This window comes from Myzus persicae, unplaced genomic scaffold, assembly GCF_001856785.1.
Source record: "Myzus persicae strain clone G006 unplaced genomic scaffold, MPER_G0061.0, whole genome shotgun sequence".
NCBI lineage: Eukaryota > Metazoa > Arthropoda > Insecta > Hemiptera > Aphididae > Myzus > Myzus persicae.
Window position 1 is genome coordinate 24281 of NW_019104143.1, and position 19273 is coordinate 43553.

General features: G+C 27.5%; 1 protein-coding gene across 13 annotated transcripts in view; it reads right to left on the reverse strand.

Moving 5' to 3' along the window:
* The window catches only part of LOC111039184, a 28747-nt gene extending 17055 nt beyond the window's left edge, over nucleotides 1-11692 (reverse strand). For 3 of the 13 annotated variants that reach the window (XM_022322536.1, XM_022322542.1, XM_022322539.1), the window contains exons 1-9: nucleotides 11534-11690; nucleotides 9008-9085; nucleotides 8014-8061; nucleotides 6646-6660; nucleotides 3874-3933; nucleotides 2223-2285; nucleotides 2091-2147; nucleotides 1917-1964; nucleotides 1430-1459 (exon numbers count right to left, since the gene is read on the reverse strand). In XM_022322536.1, coding sequence (XP_022178228.1) covers nucleotides 1430-1459; nucleotides 1917-1964; nucleotides 2091-2147; nucleotides 2223-2285; nucleotides 3874-3933; nucleotides 6646-6660; nucleotides 8014-8061; nucleotides 9008-9085; nucleotides 11534-11618 — 484 coding nt within the window. In that variant the 5' untranslated portion in view covers nucleotides 11619-11690. Of the gene's footprint in view, nucleotides 1-1429; nucleotides 1460-1916; nucleotides 1965-2090; nucleotides 2148-2222; nucleotides 2286-3873; nucleotides 3934-6645; nucleotides 6661-8013; nucleotides 8062-9007; nucleotides 9086-11533 lie in introns of all 13 variants that reach the window. The other 10 variants (XM_022322534.1, XM_022322538.1, XM_022322537.1 and 7 more) reach the window with 7 other exon arrangements.
* Between the last annotated feature and the right edge of the window lie 7581 nt (nucleotides 11693-19273).

Here is a 19273-nt window from a genome sequence, read left to right on the forward strand (position 1 = left end):
TTTATCACTTGAACAAATTATATATTATAACTAATGTATTTATAAGGTATATTATCGCTTTTTATACTTAAATATTAGTTTGCTTATGGTTTTGTAGTGCGGATTGGATTGGTTATAATAATTATAAAATTGTTGTATGGTAGGTGTTTGGGGGTGTGGGGGCTTGCCCCCACGGGCCTGTGTCCTCTGCATAATTTTAGCACCCTCGGTGTTTGGCCTCTAGTTGCGCCTTATACAATCATCCCGATATATAAAATACATCCACAATATACTAGTGTGGAGTTATGTCCGGCTGTTCCGATTAGGAACATTCGCGGTCCGCTCTTGAAGCACTCATATCATGGATGCATTAGTATATCATATTCCATTAAAATCAGCGAGAAGGGCTAACAGCCGAATAAAAGTATTTTATTAGTGTATTATCCTTTTTTCAAAAATCCGTTATCCAGAAGCTGAGGTGTATTCATTTAACATCAATATAAATTACTGAGACTCAGGGTACATAGCAGTTTAGCACCAAATACGTTCAGTCGTGGAAGTGATTAATATGTAAGTAATTAGAGTTTGCAAAAATATTGCGATCGAACCACGATCAACCATACAAGCTCTTAAGAATATCCACAACAAAGAACATCATCTTGCTACTGACAAGGTAAGGCAAGTGACGTCAATTATATAACTACTCTGGTCAAGACGTATTTATAGATATTCTGTAAGGTCACAACATTATTTAGTAGTAGAGTAAGAATTACATAAGCACATCCACATTGTGAAATCTACCCACCTTTTATTTACTATCTTTCCCCCTTTATATTTTGTCACCTTAATTATATTCTACCACATATTGGCACCCAACTACCCTCTCCATATATTTCTTACCCCCTTTCTTTTCTTTTTAATGTTTATTCTACTACAAAGATTATAACAAGATATTTTTTTTGTAATAATGGTCATTAAATAGATATTATTTAAAATTTTGAATAATTGAGTACTGATTATACGTCTTACACTGTTATTTAAAAATAATTTTTATTTTTTATTGTCGTCGCGTTCCGGCCCATCCGAAAAATTCCAGATTTCCAGATGGGCTACTCCACTCCTGATTGATAGGCGTATATACATAATATACACAAATATGACATTATGTTTGAATCTCATTTAACTTTATAGACATTTTTAATATAATTTCTCGATCATTTTTTAAAATATTATGTGCACTTTATAGATAAGTATACATACAATTTTAATATAGTGCTAAGTGTCTGCGTTCTTCAATGTACATTTTTACCAACTAGTACAAAGAGGCTCGCTCCATGCATTTTAAGCAATGGAATGTACAAATAGAACTATAAACACATTATAATGGAATTATTGTCCATTTAAAGAAATAAAATATCAAATAGATTAAATTACGATGGTCGATACATACTATTGGGTTTAAAATTTTTGTTATAAGCACCTGTAGAAAGATCAATTTCGGTATCCTTTAAATTATTTTGTATATTTTTTTTAAAAATATTTTTATTAAATTGTACACTCCACAGATTATTTTTGACGTTAATTTATATTTTTGATTTCAATTTTATAATTTGATATTAATATTTAATACTATTAAATTAATAGTGTAATCTTAAAGCGTTAATATTTGTGATATTATCTCTTCTCCCTACGAAGTCCTCATTGGTTGTTGAGAATTTTTTTTTGAAATTACCTATTTGCAAATGTGTACAATAAGATTTTATCAATGAGAATTAATGTTATATTAATACTGTTTAACTCGAAATTATTCTGCTTTCAAATGTTGCTGATAATAATGTAAAACATAAGTTAGTTAAATTATTATTATAAATGTTTTTTATTATTGCTTTAAAATTACATTACATTGGTATTATTTAGTTAACTATTAAATAGCTCACTTATTAAATTGGATAGACTAAATATTTCCATAAGCTTTAAATTAGTGCCTAATAATCACAGGTTAAGTAAAATATTGAATTAATATTGATATAAAATAAATAACCTTAATTATATAATATATTAATTAGACAATGTGATTTTAGATTTTTATATAATAAACATAGTATATTTACCAACGAATTGCAGTCTCTTATCCCAATTTTCAGGATCAATTCCAATATACCGTAGTTCTGAAAATATTAATTTATTTTAATTCTACTAAATTAATCATATAAAACAGTAAATAATAATGCAAAACACTTTACCAGTGCAAGGGACGTTTAGTGAACACGGCAAGTTCTTCAACTTCTCCTGGTAGAAGACATGTCCTGAATATAATGAATAAACTAAAATTACTGAATAGAATTGCCAGATACCACAACATAAAAGTTTTAGGTAGGTTAATCATTAAACTGGTTCTATTATCTATACTATAATACATTAGAAATTACATATTTACTTTAATATTTAAGTGTATGTTTTTTAATAGGGTTACAACTAATATGTAGATAATAACAAATAAACAAATATCACTTTATATAAACCAATATAATATGGAGCTTATTAGGTATAAAAGAAAGATCAAAATCAATTAAATTTCTCCAGATATACAATGACGCAAGTTTGTAGAATCTTAAGTTATAATTTCATAAAGGTGTATTTGAACTGGTGTTATCACTGTTACTTCAAAATAATATTGTCCTCAATTTTTCAAAATCCTTTTTACTAAAAAAAAAAAAAATAAATTTGGAGAACCTGATCTCTTCTACATTACTTGTCCTATTAAATAACTTATGCAATTGCCAAAGTTTTCTTTTATGATAAGTGTATGTATATGAGTGTCTTATGTATAAGACATGATAATAAATTTGAAAATCATTATACTATCAAGAATACCAAATCTCACATTATTTATGTTTCTCGTGTTTTTTGCTCTTTGTTTGTACATAGTTCATTGACATCGGCATGACGGCATTATTTATTTATTGTCAATAACAGTACGATAATGTACTAGCTGCCGTTGAGGAAGGTTATACCCGTCATCTCTGCCTGTGTCACATATTATGCCGTCTAATAAAGCAAACCAAATGCCAACTAGAAGATAGGTCGGGTCCTCCGGAACTCAACAATTGTCTTATCCGACTTACTTCAAAGGCTCGAAGTAACCATACGAAGCCCAGCAACTGACCGAGATTAATCAAAATATACCACCTATTCATATTTCATATACATAATATAAATAATTTTGAAAACTTCCGTAACTCATTGTCAACAACAATCATAGGACTTTGGCATGGAGTGTACCATGAAGAAAATGGGCCACTTTCCCTTAAACGATCTTTAACAAACCTGACCCCCCCCTTTCAAAAACGAAAACAATAGAAGAAATTTAATGCGAAATATTAATTTATAAAAACTCATATTGGTTAATACCTACCCTTATACCTAATTGTGTTTCACAAAAACATTTGTATATGTTTCGATAAACCAAATATTGTTTTAAAAAATAAGCAGGATTAATTCTTGACCAAAAATTAACTTGGAACAAACATATAAAAGCTAAAAGATTGATCCTTAACGCTCGATCTAGATGGCTAAAAACAATATTATCAAAAAATAAATTTACTAGCTTAAAAACAAAACTACTTGTATATAAAACTCTCCTAAAGCCAATATGGACATACGGGTTACAACTCTGAAGATCGGCAAAAAAACAAATAGAAACAAAATTCAAGTCTTTCAGAATATCACCCTTAGAAAAATCACTAACGCTCCCTTTTACGTCTCTAATTTAACTCTCCTCCAAGATCTAGGTATTACGATCGATCTTGTTGATAAGTAAAATAAACAAAGCACTTAAACAAAAAATACTATACACTTTATTTAAAATAAAATGGTCTAAAAATAAAATCTTACCCTGATTAATTATTAAATACGAATTTAAAACTGATTGTTCAGGCTTTTTGCTTGGTATAACTAAAAAAATTGTATTTATTTTTCTTATATGAGTACATATTATAAACAATTGTTTTAAATACAAGTTTATTTGTCGATGGACAACATTCGTCCTTATATAACCTCAAAAATGGAGTTGTCCAAGGTTCCTCCATAAGTGTAAAATTATTTCTAATCTAATCGCAATAAATGACTGATCTACACTTATACCAGCCCCTGGAAAAATTACAATATATGCGGGTGACAGCAATATTTTTTTCGATACAAATGTATTGACACTTAAGGAAAAGAATTACAGAAATACACCAACTCGTTAAACGATTGGAGCAAAAAAATACAGGGTTCAAATTTTCACCAGAGAAATCCCAGTTCATAATATTTTCACACAAAAGAATTTTAAAAAAAACCAACTATAAAAATGGACAACAAAATAATTTCTTAAAAATATTAGGTCTTACCTTCGACAAAAAACTCACAAGGACCGCACACATAAAAAAATTAAAAGATAAAGCCAAAAAAAGACTGAACATTATTACAGTACTTTCAAGTACGAAATGGGGAGCAGACTCTAAAAGCCTGATAAACATTTACAAATCACTGATCAGATCAAATTTGGATTACGGGTTCCAGTCGAAAAAAACAATTAATGTTAAAATACGCAAAGACAACAGCAACTGACCCGAACAAACCAACTTATTCCACAGTTTTCAATCACCGATTCGAAAATACGTTTAAAACAAAACATTAATACAACCTATGTACGAAAGAATTAAAGAAAAAGAGGGAACTGAAATTAGAAATAAATAATATATTGATTAGAGAAATATTCGTAAAACCTCCATGGACAACGACAAAATACTCATTTGATATGTCGATAGCGTTTCACAACAAAAAAGAAACCCCAAATCATTCATACAAAAATGTATTCTATGAAGTAATAAACACATTACCGGACCACATACATATATATATACAGACGCCTCAAAAACAGACAAAAGTGTGGGTGTTGCTGCAGTTCTTCAACAAACCGAGCTTTCTGAGAGGTTGTCGGATAATTGTAGCATATTTACAGTCGATACACTAGCTATAACAATAAAGCCCTATCTTATATAATAAGTGCCAACTTGCAAAATAATAAGTACATAATTTTAACAGACTCCGTGAGCACTTTATCTAATCTTAGTTATATAAATAACGATAATATGTTATAATTAATAAAATTATCAACTTGATTAATACATTTAACAATGACTTAATTTTCTCATGAATTCCCGGGCACTGCGGAATAACTCGTAATGAAAGAGCAGACATACTTGCTAAGAAAAAAGCCAATAACCCACATCAACTAACCCTATGGAATATAAAATCTGACAAAGATATAAAAAAAATTATCTACAACCGAATAAAAAATAAATGGCAAAACGAATGGCTAAAAATGAACACTAAATTAAAAGAAATAAAAAGAACAACAGAAAAATGGAATAGCCCAATGTCTCTCAAAAGAAGAGACGAAGTAGTATTAAATCGCCCCCGAATAGGTCATACACACCACACACATGGCCACCTAATGAAAAAAAACATGCCTTACGTGAGGATGTACAATTTCAATCAATATCATATCCTTACTGAATGTAAAGGCACGAAAGAGGCCTGACAAAAACACAATATACCAGAACATCTTCACGACGCACTGGGCCCCGACGAAGAATCCATCAAAAATATAATTTTATTTTTGAAAGACATTCAACTGTACAATGTAATTTAAATTATTTAAGAACATGTTATCATGTAAAAAACAAGCCAATTTCCACGCTATCGAGGCTTTTTCTTTTCTTTGATAAAAATAAAAACAAGTTCATTATACATTTAATATTCGTTTACATTAGATAAAAAGCCCACTGTTCATCAGTTGCATAGATGAATCGAAATATATAGAATTATAATTAATTTAGTTGATTACTGACACATACATATTATATATTTAGTGATCTTTAATATCAGTGTTTTATTTTAAGATACAAATATATATTTCGGCATAATGGCATAAAAATCACAAGGCTATTTCTATGTTTATCTTGATGGTGTTTGTTCTTTATCGAAGGTTGGTCGGTTGGTAGGTTAGAAATATAAATCATTTTTAAATGTCAAATATAATATTTATAAATATTATAATAATTATAATCTAGTTAAAAAATTAAAAAATTCTATACATAATAATAAAATACCTAACCTAACTATGGTTTTCTAAAAGTATAAATTGTCTTCCCCTACGAGTGATATATTATCATTATGTAATGTCAAAGAACTCCAGAGGTTGGCCCCGATCATTTATAAGCTTAATTTATTGGATGGTGAACAAACTCTTATAAAACAGGCATTCATAATATGCTTGAGTTTTTCAAAATATCATCAGATATAATATTTTGGTCTTTGTTCACATAATAATATCAACTTATTTTATCATCTATGGTAGTATGGTTGTATTCATAGCTCCGCGATGGTTAATTAGTCGGTATTTATATCTGATGGATATTATGCCACAATATCCTCATATTGTCTCAATTTGTTGAAAATAGTAGCTGGGCTTCTAAATTTTTTTTTTGGTATGTGGAGGATGTTCGTCAACATGTAAACTACCTATTTTGTTCAGAATAATATATTAATATGGCTTACGTCTACTTAATAATACGCACACTTTAAAGCAGATAATTGTTATTAAAATCCAAAACTCACAATAATAATATGGATCTGTTGGAATAAAACAATAAAAAAATAGTTAAGATAAATAAATTTGTACTCTATAGACACAAAAAAAAAAAAAATTGTAAAAACTGTTATTACTGTAACCCAATTTAAATTGTAACTAATGGCCGTAGTTGTCGGGTTTATAAGATCAATAATCAAAATAAAATTTGAAGTTATAATATTAGTTGATCTGACATAAATACAAATTATGATTATTTTAATATGATTTCTATTGCCATTAATAATATTGTACTATTAACGTTGCGATCAACTGGCATAATAATTAATTAATAAAATATTGTTTACATTAAAGGATTAAAGATCTACTGATGTATGCATAATACACATTTGTCAAAAATCTTTGTACTTATATCCTATTATCCTAATGTGGAGTTATTATTTTTACCTTTAAATTTTATTAATTCAAATAAAATTATATGTATCCGATTTTTTTCAATATTTATTATTAAAATTATAATACATTTTCCATTTGTAGTAGGTACCTATTTTTTTTAAAACTATTTTTTTATCATTTTCAAAACTAAACTACACCCAACCATGAACCAATACGAATTATCATTGTTCCTGTAAAATATACTCGGTGATCACTGTAGGAGGAGGGACACTGGGGATGACATCCCTCCACTTATTTTGTCCAAAATAACACATTTCCCTTTTAATTATATACAAATATTATTGATTTTAATCGGTTTAAAAAAAAAAAACAATGGTTTTTAGTTTTACAGTAATGCAATTCTATTTAATCTCATAAATAATTGTACTGTTTCGACACTAAAAAATTATTTTATTTCTTGTTTAAATTAGGCCATATCAATCCTAAATCTAATAAATTTAAAAGGAATTAATTACAATTTTATATTGATATTAATATAAATTATTATGTATAAATACATGACACTATTACTAGATAGTTTAAATTTATTTATATAATGGTATAAAAAATACTGCTTATAATAATAAGGAATTAACATTAATACATTAATTCTCAAGTACTAGTATATATAAGTAAAACTTTTTTATGTCTTAAGATAAAAATGTATACGTATATAATAGAAAGTGGTTATAAAATAAATCACCGAACAAAAAAACAAAAATGTGTACTACTTGTCTATATTTGTATAAAATTGTGTTGCAAAAAAGATATGTTGGACTTAACTTACTTCCACAACGTGGCTCGTGTGTATAGTCATTATATATTATGATAAAATAATATTATATATGACATTTTTGCAATGTATATTATTTTTTAAAAACATAATTTATGTGTCTTACATTTCATTGTGCATGAAATATACTGGGAAATGAAAATTTAACTTACTACAGAAAATAACTTACTGTAAATTGACAAAAAATAGTCCAGTGGATCCAACATCTGTACACCGACTGAAATTATAATATTTTGTTGTATAATGCACGATGGTTAGTTTGAAAAGTGTGTATTAGCAGATTTAATTATTATCAAATCGTTTAAAATATAAGTGTAAAAAAAAAATGAAAAATAATTTTTACACAGATATAAAAATACGATAGCTTATTATAAACTTATGTACCTTCGTTAGTAGAATATTATATTTCAATTTCAATTTATTAAAAAGTATATATATATTAATTTATTAACAATAATAAATACTATATATATTAATATATTATAGTACTAGGATAATAATTAACGAATGAATGTTACATAAAAAACATCAAATATTATTATTTGGTTTTAATGATTTTATTTTCTACCATTTACAAAGCAGTTGTATGAAATATTTTTTAACACAATTGAACTATTTTTAAATTCTTTTTTTTTCACCTGAGTTTATACTTCATTTGTAACTTTTAATATTTAAAATAATGTTTTCCAAAAAAAATTTGAACTAACAAGTTTCATAAACACAACTAACGTCTAAGTTTTTACCTAAAGTACTTGGTTTATCTTTATAAAAGATTTATTATTATACTTTAGAAATTTAGAACAAAAGTGATAGTTCGTAAAATTTATAAAAATTTGAAATTCAATTGCCCTTATATTTACCATTTTTTTTTTTTTGGTTATTTTCTTATCCTCAAAAATTATCTCAGTTAAAGGAAATTATGTAATAAAATATATTATGCTGAGGAAAACATCTAAAAATAATGTTAATAGATTATATATTTACATGAACAAGCTATAAAAATTGTATTTACGTATAGAAATGACGTACGTTTCCCCAGCCCCCCACATATCAATTTTCCCAAATTTTTTTTTCCCAACATTTAGTAAAAAAAATTTGGGAAAATTGATATGTGGGGGGCTGGGGAAACGTACGTATAGAAATGCTAACTTGGAAATACTTACTATAATCATAATTTGACCGATAACAATTATAAGAATCATCTGCCATTCGATTAATTAAATAAGGCTTCGATCTGACGTCTGTATTTAGAAAAAAAAATTTCAAACACAAACTATATTTACCAATCATAATATTGGTATTAATAAAATACTTTTTTTAGATTATTAATACTTGTTACAGATATTTTTTGCTATGCCATATATTCAAAAAGAACTAAAAACAACAAAATCGCCAAAAAAAAATGCACACAACTCTGAAAATTTTACTTGGAACATAGTTATTGCAACTAAACCTAATGTCCCCCCTTAACAATAAGCTTAAGTAATGTCATAGAACAAAAACAGGCAGAAGAGACAGAGGGAAGAGGCCTCCCATTAGACGTGCTTCAACTTGAATATAAATTTAAGGTTTTATCCTAAACATAATAATAATAGTACAATAATACATAAATAGTTAAAGTTACAACATCCGACGGAAATACAATTTTTTTTTTTGCAATTTTTTTGTAGCCTGTTTATACCTGGTTTTTACTTTTGTTAAATCTTTTTTTTTTGATTTGTAGGCATTCATATTTTCTTAAAAAACCAAAGTTTTGGCGGGGGACTTATAGGGAAATGCAATCATTTTGAAGTTTTATCCAATTTAGATTTTTTATTCAACTACGCTTTTTTTATTAAATATGGTTTATTTATACAAATTAAAATGTTATAGAATTAATATGAATATTTATTTACTTATTTATATGTATTTATATGTATGAACGGGCTATGAGCCCAATAGTACAACACAATTAGTAGTAATGAATATGAATAAATAACAATAAATAGGTAAACGCCAAATAATACGGCGATTATAAACAAATAAAAATAAAACAAAAAATTGAACAAAGGTAAAAACAGTAATAAGTAATAACAGATTAAGTACTAAAAAAAAAAAATAGAATAAAACTTTCTAAGAGAAGCATAGGTGCTCGTTACTAAAGCGCATCTTACGAAAGGAGAGAGGGAGCATCCACACGTCCGTCAATCAGCTTATGCAAAAATACCAAGTTAGCATCAACTCTTCTACCTGCCAGGGACAAGAGTCCAAGTTTATTCATCACTGGCCAATAATTATGTGGTGGTTGTGGAATTTGCAAAATAAATGACGCCAAAGAACAAAAACGCCTCTCGACCCTCTCAATGCAAGAAGAGTCTGCTGCCGTAAAAGGGTCCCACAGAATGGAAAAGTATTCTAAAAGAGGTCGTACAAGGGAGCAATATAAAGCTTTGAGAGAACTAGAGAGCCTAAATTCTTTAGAAGTGCGTATGGCAAAGCCGAGCATCTTGAATGCACGACTGCAAACAGCCTCAATATGATAATGAAAATCGAGATTTGGATATAAAAAAATACCCAAGTCTTTCTTCATAGTAACAATATTAATGCTTGACCCGCTTATCAAGTACCTACGTGTAGTGAATAACATTTCTACTACGGGCAAAAGACATAGATTGGCATTTACCTACATTGAAGCTTAGTCCCATAGAATTGAACCACAAAACAAGAGCATCTAGCTCTTTCTGGAGGGTAATTTTTCAACACAACTTTGATTATTTTATTGAAATAATATTTTTATAAAATACAATTTTTTTTATTCGACTTGTCCTGTTTTCATTAAACTGATATTTTTTAATTCAATTTTGATTTTAGATTCTGAGTGGAGCGATTAACATATTAATTTTACAATGATGTGTGTGTTTATATGTATGTATTTATTATTTTTTTTTTGTGTCCGTCATCACGGTTTCGAACAGTAAAAGAGTTTCTTAACAGCAACTTTTCTGGTAGGAAAGTGAATCTAATTCGACTTTGGTTTTTAGTGTAACTCTAACAAAAATTAGTGTAAGCATTTTCTATACACCATAACATTTTGATTTGTGTCGAACTATTTATCGGCACATGAAATTTTCGAGTATTATTTATTTTTTTCAAACTAAAGTCGATAAAAAAATTTTTTCTTAGTCAAAAAACTTGTAAAAGTAATACAAGGTTTCTTGTAAGTTATTGTTAATGAAATTAAAGGAAATGTTGAGCGTAAATCCACAATAATTTTTTATACGAGCCTTTAAACTTAGAATTTTGACAAAATTAATATAAATCACGAAAATTAGTAAATTATATTTAGTTAGAAATTCCTAAAAAATATGTTTTATATCTAAGATTTATAAATTAGTTACATGATTCCTTATAGGTCTGTCTACCTTTATCAAAAAAAAATATCTTTCGGAAAGTCAAATAACATTTTTATGCGCGTTTGAAGATCAAATTTTTACAACATAAATATCTATTTACTTGATTTCTCATGGAACGATTTTCTTATTTTGTTGTAACTAAAAAACTAATAACTGTAGATACTTGAAATTTGCACAAAAGGTTTATTTTACGATTTTTTCCACTTGATGACGTTTTCAAAATAATTTTATTAGATATTCATTTTTAAAATTACTTTTAAGAATAAAATATTGAATATATAAAATAAAATTAGTTACCTTTAATCACAGAATAATTTAGGCGGATTGAATTGGACACCTCAACGATTATCATAAAAATGTATAAACCATAAATTGAAATCATTATTCTATTAGAAAATGTCGTGATCGTTTGTGTAAGAACAATAGGTAGTAAGATACTAAATGTTATCAACTTGTTTCAAGCTGGTAACGATATGTTTTGTCATGCTAAAGAACAAGTACGCAGTTGTGTAAACTAAACAGCCTTCTACGATATTTGTTTTTGTAAGCTCGCTAAGGGTGGGGGAGGGTAAAAGGCACAAATGCACAGCATGTTTAGTTGTGCCAAATTAAAACATAAGTTTTTAGTTTCTGAACGTTCCGATTGTGTCGATTTCACAATGTTATAAAGACTTTATAGTAAATAAAATGTTTTGATTTTCAACTTTAGTATCATTTCCGTTAGGAAAATTAATCTAGTATTTGCTGGTTGCCGTGTCACATGTGTCAAAAGTCGTAGTATACTTCAATTATTTACTCAACTGCGATAGTTCCAATAACATAAAAAATATAACGTTACCAGCTTACAATAATTTGATAAAATTTTAATGTTTTACTATTGCTGAGAAGTTCATGATTACAAACTTTTATACTATACCTAACAATAATATTTTAATTTATTTTTACTACACTGTAATGCATACATTTCTATCATTTTTATGGTAATCGTTAGGGTCTCCAATTCAACCTACGACTATATTGTTGCATGATAGTGGGTAGTCGGTAGTAGCCAGTAGGTAACTATAAAAATATAGAACTTTGTGTATCTCTGGTATGGTATATCGGTGACAAATTAATATTAAACAGAAAAATACAAGAACATTTTGATATTCATAATATTAAACAAGATACTTCGTTAACCGGATTAAAATTGAACGTAGATATTGATATAAAATATCAGTTTTATATATTTTTCTTTACTGGTGACCTAGTAAATATAAACTATTGTAAAAATAAAAATAAATCCCACACACAAACACAGATAACGTCCGACACTTGGAAATATTTATATTGGAAAATTCAATAACAAGTTATATTTATGTTGAAATACCAATCTACAGGTGGTACGGCAATACTTAAGTGAAAAAAAATTTAAGATTTCAGCGCATTGATCGTGCACGTGAAAAGATAAACCCTGTTTTTATAGACAAAATAAAATCCTTTTACTTTGAATTCGATGGAATAGAAACGTCACTTTTAAAACTATTTTATGTCGCTCTTCGAGTTAGTGTTAACTTTTTTGAAATATTTTTTGTTTCAAAATGTAGCTTTACGATGCCATAAAATATCTAAATTAGATTTGGAGTTAAGTCGGAAATAATTTCACAAGAAAGTTCTATTACATGTTAATTTTGTGTTGAAAAAGCAATCTACAAGTGTTACCGCAATACACAAGTGAAATATACATATATATTATAATACATTAATACCTATGTTTTATAAAATATTCGTTAATTACTATTTGTAGTATATATTACTAAAACTAAAATGCAATTACTACACAGGATGTTTCTGAAATGAATGAGGTAAGTAGTATATGCGCACTCAGTGTGATGTCACTATGAAGATTTTTTTGTAATTTTTTTCTATCTTCAAAATCTGGGCTATACATTTTATTTTTAGAACATTATCTTAATTGTAAAAATAAATACTCAGTTGTATTTTTTGTCAAATTCTCACATGAATCGAGGCGTCACATCATTTTTGCGCTTGTCGCGGGTTTTTCGCGCTCGAATCGCCGACGAAAAAAAAATGGTGTGGCACATCGATTTGGATGAGAAAACTATATAATATAAGCAGTGGTGATTGTTATTAGTTGTCAATCGTCATTTAACATACACGATTTCGGATTTATTAACACACTTTTTAAATTGTAAAATGACTACTAATTAATATGACAACTCAACAGTGTATTTCTGTGGTTCATGCATCTTAAGTTTTATTTTGTTTATTATATGTATAACTGAATGTTTTTTGTTTTTGAATAGCAAACCTCAATGAAACAATTTATACAATTATATTTTAAATTGTATGTACATCATTTTTTTAAATAGTTATATAAAATCGCATAGTTTTACAATAATATATACATTACTTATGTGTCCATATCGTGTAACTGATGTACCTTATACATAATATATATATATATATAGAGGTTTTAAGAAGTCAATGCATTTTTTAACTTTTATATGGCTTATCAATTTTAAAAAATGTACAACTAATAATAATGTATGTATGTTTTTGAAACCTTTAAAACAAAAAATTGTTGTTGAACATAAAATTAAAAGCATTAAACCGTGTTCAACATTAATTGTTGGGTTTTATTGATATTGAAAATGTATATCACTTGAACCATGTGTTTTATAACAGCTTAGTATTGTCATTGGTATGTAAAGGAGTGCAAATGCACACGGCCGTACATGTTTTCACCCAAAATCAACCTTTTGGTGTTCGCCAAAATGACCTTTTTTACCCAAAAAATAAAAAAGAGTGATTTGGTTTTTGCCCAAAGAAATATTATTCGTAGTAAACGAAAAAACATATTGGATTTTATTTATATCGTCATTGGTGAAATTATCTATATAGGGATTTCGTGATAATTCTTTAAGTATTATTTTTTTTGGATAAGTATGGGCATACTCTACGGCCTTACGTTTACATGCTGTACTTACAATTTGTCTATTAATTTCGTTTTCATTTGATGGTGTGTGGTCTTGTTGAATGGAATCTAGTGCACTCGTTACTACTCCATCAGTTGTCGTGTATATCCTTGTTGAACAAATACGTTAAATACAGGCATACAGCGCCAACGAATTAAGCCAGTTGAAATATTTTCCGAACCAAAATTATACTTATATTTGTTGAAAACAATAATTTTTTTTCCTCTTTTACTTTCTAAAAATACCACGGACATTTTAAATTTAAAGTAAAATCTATTAAGATAAATTGTAATTCGAATATATACTTGACAAACTTGTCTGATTATTCGGCACGAGCGAACGACTGTGGCATATAATTTTATCTCGAATTGTGTCCGTACATTCAGCTCAATTATAACTTATCTGATTTACTGGCAAGATATAATTTAATTTAGATTCTGGAGTTTACGCCACTTTTACCTAATGGGCAGTGGTGACCAAAATGCTTTATCGTTTACTATGAATAATATTTCTTTGAGCGAAAACCAAATCACTCTTTTTTGTGTTTGGGTAAAAAAAGTCATTTGGGCGAAAACCAAAAAGTTGATTTTGGGCAAAAACAGATTCCCCGTACATATCTCTTGTTAATAGTTAATATCACTTATATAACTATTAGGTATATTACAAACCTAATATTATTAACTTGGTTTCAAAAAGTCATCTTTTATTTTATTCATCTTAGTTTTCACAAGACTTATGTGACTCATTATTTTTAGTAATTTAACATCATTTTTTTTGCCTACTGACGCCCGTGCTCGACTTCCCATTTTTTTTTCTATAGTTTAACTCTAGTTGATTTTATATAAACAATTTTTTTTTAATTTTGATAACCAGCTGGTGAACTTTTAATAATCATTGTTTAATAAGCTAATTATTGTAACGGATTTTAATTGTTTAATAATATTGAGATTGAAGACTGCAGTTTATGTGACTAAGCGAGTGGCAGTAATAATACCATCCTCATTGACTGTAATTCGTCTGAAATAATAAATTATTTATGAATAAAAGATAAAATGTAGATACCTACTTAGGTACTTGAATATTATTGGACACACATTATTTTATTTTTTACACATAAAAAATTATAAGCTATAAAAACGATGCAACGAATAAGTACACTCACAGGCACTAGGTATATAACTATTGCACAAGCATTGACTTTCCAAAAATTAAACGAGAGAATTTAATCAGTTATTGATATTTTATCTTGGCTAATGACAGTGACTCTAAAATAAGTACAGCAATCGGTCTTGCAGTTACTTACTACATATACCTTGTAAAAATACAATTAAATATAAAAATAATGTTAATATAGATATTGGCCATAATTGTACAACAATTCTATACCTTTTAGTTTATTTTTTATACATATATTATTCACACTACTATTATACATAATAATAATTATTATATATTATTTTTTTTTTACATATATTACATACATTTTTGTTTTGACCGAAAAGGGAATCAGTTTTTTTTAAATTTGGTCGAAAAGTGAATCGGCCGAAAAGGGAAGAGTACGTTTTTGGTCGAAAACGGCCTCGCCCGTTTGTACGCCTATTTCAACCACTATACAGGTGGAAAAAGAGTAAATCACATACGTGTTTTTTTTCAGTTCACAAAAAAAGATTATTCTTCCTGTTTATTTAAATGGTTGCCATAGGTTGCATAATATATTATTATTTACTATAATATTATAATTTTAAAAGAAATAAGTCATATTTTCACATTTTTTTTAAAACAAACCTTTCACTCAGACAACGTCAACACTCAACAGCTATAATAGAATATTCGAATATTTATTTTAGTACTTAATAATAATATGATTAACGTTTATGGATTTTGTACTTGTCCTTGGTTCGTAATATCATAATAATATACACAAAATGTATTGTTAAAAATTAAAATCTTTTAATATATTATTCGATGCACATGAGCATAATATATTATTAAGAATGCCGCATATAATTGTGTACGACTTGTTCACAATGTTCACATAATATATTATCAAGTGACCTTTCCCATTATGAATTGAATCGGTGTTACTCCTACGTGTAGTCGTCGTGAAAATGAATTGGAATATTTCCTTAACATTTTTTTAAACCGACTAAAATAATAAAATCGATCAAAAGAAAAATATGAAAATACTTTGGAAAAATAATTCATATTTCATCACATATGTTAATGGCTTACACGCAAATTTAAGTAACAATCTTTATAAGTTAACATGACAAATGATAATTAACAGACGTTATATTTATGTATAGCTGTACCTAGGTACCTAGATAAATACTGACGAATATGGTACAGATTAGTACTTATATTACAACATTTTGCGTTCGAAAGTTATTGTTTCAAATTACTCGCTTTCTAGTACATATAATATATTCTACATAATTATTATACACATCATAATGTGGTATTGGTAAAAAAATATAAAATATGTTGTATACATAGAGTTGAAAAGAACATTGACTGTGAAGTAGCCTCAAAAACTAAAAATTATCTACAGAAAAAACATGAACTTAACTAGATTTTATATAAAATATTAATGGATATATAAATAATTTAATACCAACTATAACACCGTAATGCATTCAATTTCAGCTTTATAGTCGTTTAAAGTTTATACTATTATCCGGTGGTTTTATAAAGTCATATTTTGAATGACTGACCCCCCCCCCTTCAATTCAAAATGTATGTTTAAGAGTAGACACAAAATTAATTTACACAAGATGACATCAAAGATGTTTGAAATTATCAAAAAAAAAAAAAAACGGGAAAACTTGAGTTGGGTCCCGAAATATTTGATAGCTTAAAATAAACATGAGTGGGGGTCCGCGGTATTTTTTCCAAGGCAACATTTTTTGTTAAATCGATAATTTACAGTTAACTTTTGTGAAAGATATATTTTTTAAGCTAATTTTATAATAATTTTATAATGCAAATGAAGGTTAAAGGAAAATTTAAAAAAAAATTCTGATTAAATAATTATTTTAATATTTTAATAATTTTAACATAGCAAAAAAAAAAGATTTTGGAAGACTTACTATAGCCAACCTCCAAGTGGTGTCTTCTGGGTAACGCTAATTAGCTGGACAAACTCATGTAGGCACTCAATAAGATACGTCCGGACCCAATTCATGCTATTTTTGAAATCAAGAACCCAACTCGAGGTTATCCAAAAGAACTATCAGTCATCAGGTTCCAGTCTTTGATAAGTATAGGTTGGCAATAAAATCTAAGCATACCACAAAAATACTTATTATCATATTCTAATTACATTTAACCGAGTATTTAACAGAGTAGTTGGACCTACATTGCATAATAATTAATAATGTATTTAAATATTAGTTAAGATTCGATGTAATATTCATTTATAACATCATATTATATTGTTATTTGTAGTTAGTAATTATAACGTGTGTGGGCAGTAAAACGATTAGCGATAGATCGACGGTATTGATTATTAATGTATTAATCTCGTTTGCTTGGATTTAAAATTCTAGCATGCATCAGTGTTTGATAATAAGTATGTGTATTATAATAATATGAATAAATTAAAAGTATATAGTACGCAGACCACAACATTACAATACGCAAGTGTTCTACAATAATATTATTAATTAATAATTGCCTTCTGCATTAGTAGATTGTTATTATTATTAATATTAACTACAAAGCCACTACACAACGGTCAGCATTCACGTCACATAAAATATTATCTGGGGGTGTCCGTTAAAATAGTTTCTTAATTAATATTTCAAAAATGAATTGTTGTCGATTATATATATTTTTACACTCCCAGTTCCCACAAAATACATTTTAAACTTTCATAAATAATATAATAAGTATTTTTTAATCAAATATTATAATTACATGATGGGTAATAATATTATGTAGGTAAGATACACAACCTTACAGTATCTAATGTGTTTACTACTAATAAATATAGAACCTCTAGTTTTAACTAGTACGTATGTAGACTTGGAATTATAATTTATTATAAAACTAATTATTATTTTTTTGGTTATAAGCGATTATATAGGAAGGGTAAGTAGATAACCAGAATTAAAGAAACAGATTACCAGTTTATATTTTGGAAATTATTTGAAACGTCATAATAATAAAAATAAACATATTGTAGGTACTTAATTAATACTATGAGAATTATTATCGAGTATACATTCTCAATCTTTGTACTAGGTACTTAGATGGTTGGTAGGGAGTGAAAAACAGGCGACTACTATCGCCTAACTGTTGCTACGCATTACTTATATTATAATAAGTAAATGGTAGGTAAAGAACTATAATAAGAAATTAAATCAAATTTCAGTTTCAATTGCTTTTAAGCTTTTACACAACTCATCTGCAACATGATTTATAAGCACAGACACCTATAATGCATAGTATAAGATTATTTTAAAAGTTGTCATTGCCCCTGCAGACAAATCAGTCGTTCTATAAATATTGTATTGTATAAAAAAAACTCGTTAAATATAGAACAATAGAACATGTTTAAACAGTTATTCACATTACACACGAATTTCCAGGCATTGTATAAAACTCCAGGGTTTTCAAATCTTCAGTTGGAAATTATAAAAAAATAGATATAGTTATGTATGCTTTTATACGGTACTAACCTGAATTTTTGCTGTAAACGGAATACAAGCATTCACATTGTGTAAGGAAAATACTTTGAAAATAACAATAAGTAATAACTTAGGAAGTTGTGGCCATGAAATAGACATATTTATGAAGTAAAAATAATTTTTAGATAAAAAATATATGGTTACCTAGTTAATTTTAAACAATCCGTTCAATTAAACTATCTTCAAAACAAAATACTTATCCAAAAATATGGAACAGGTGAATAAAAAAAACATTCTTAATGAAGTATGTACGTTTAATGTTTATGTATACCTATACTACCTATATTATAATTTATAGCTAAGTTCCAATTTTCAGTGATTATATATGGTATACGTAGTAAAAGTACTCAAAAATACAAAAATAGATA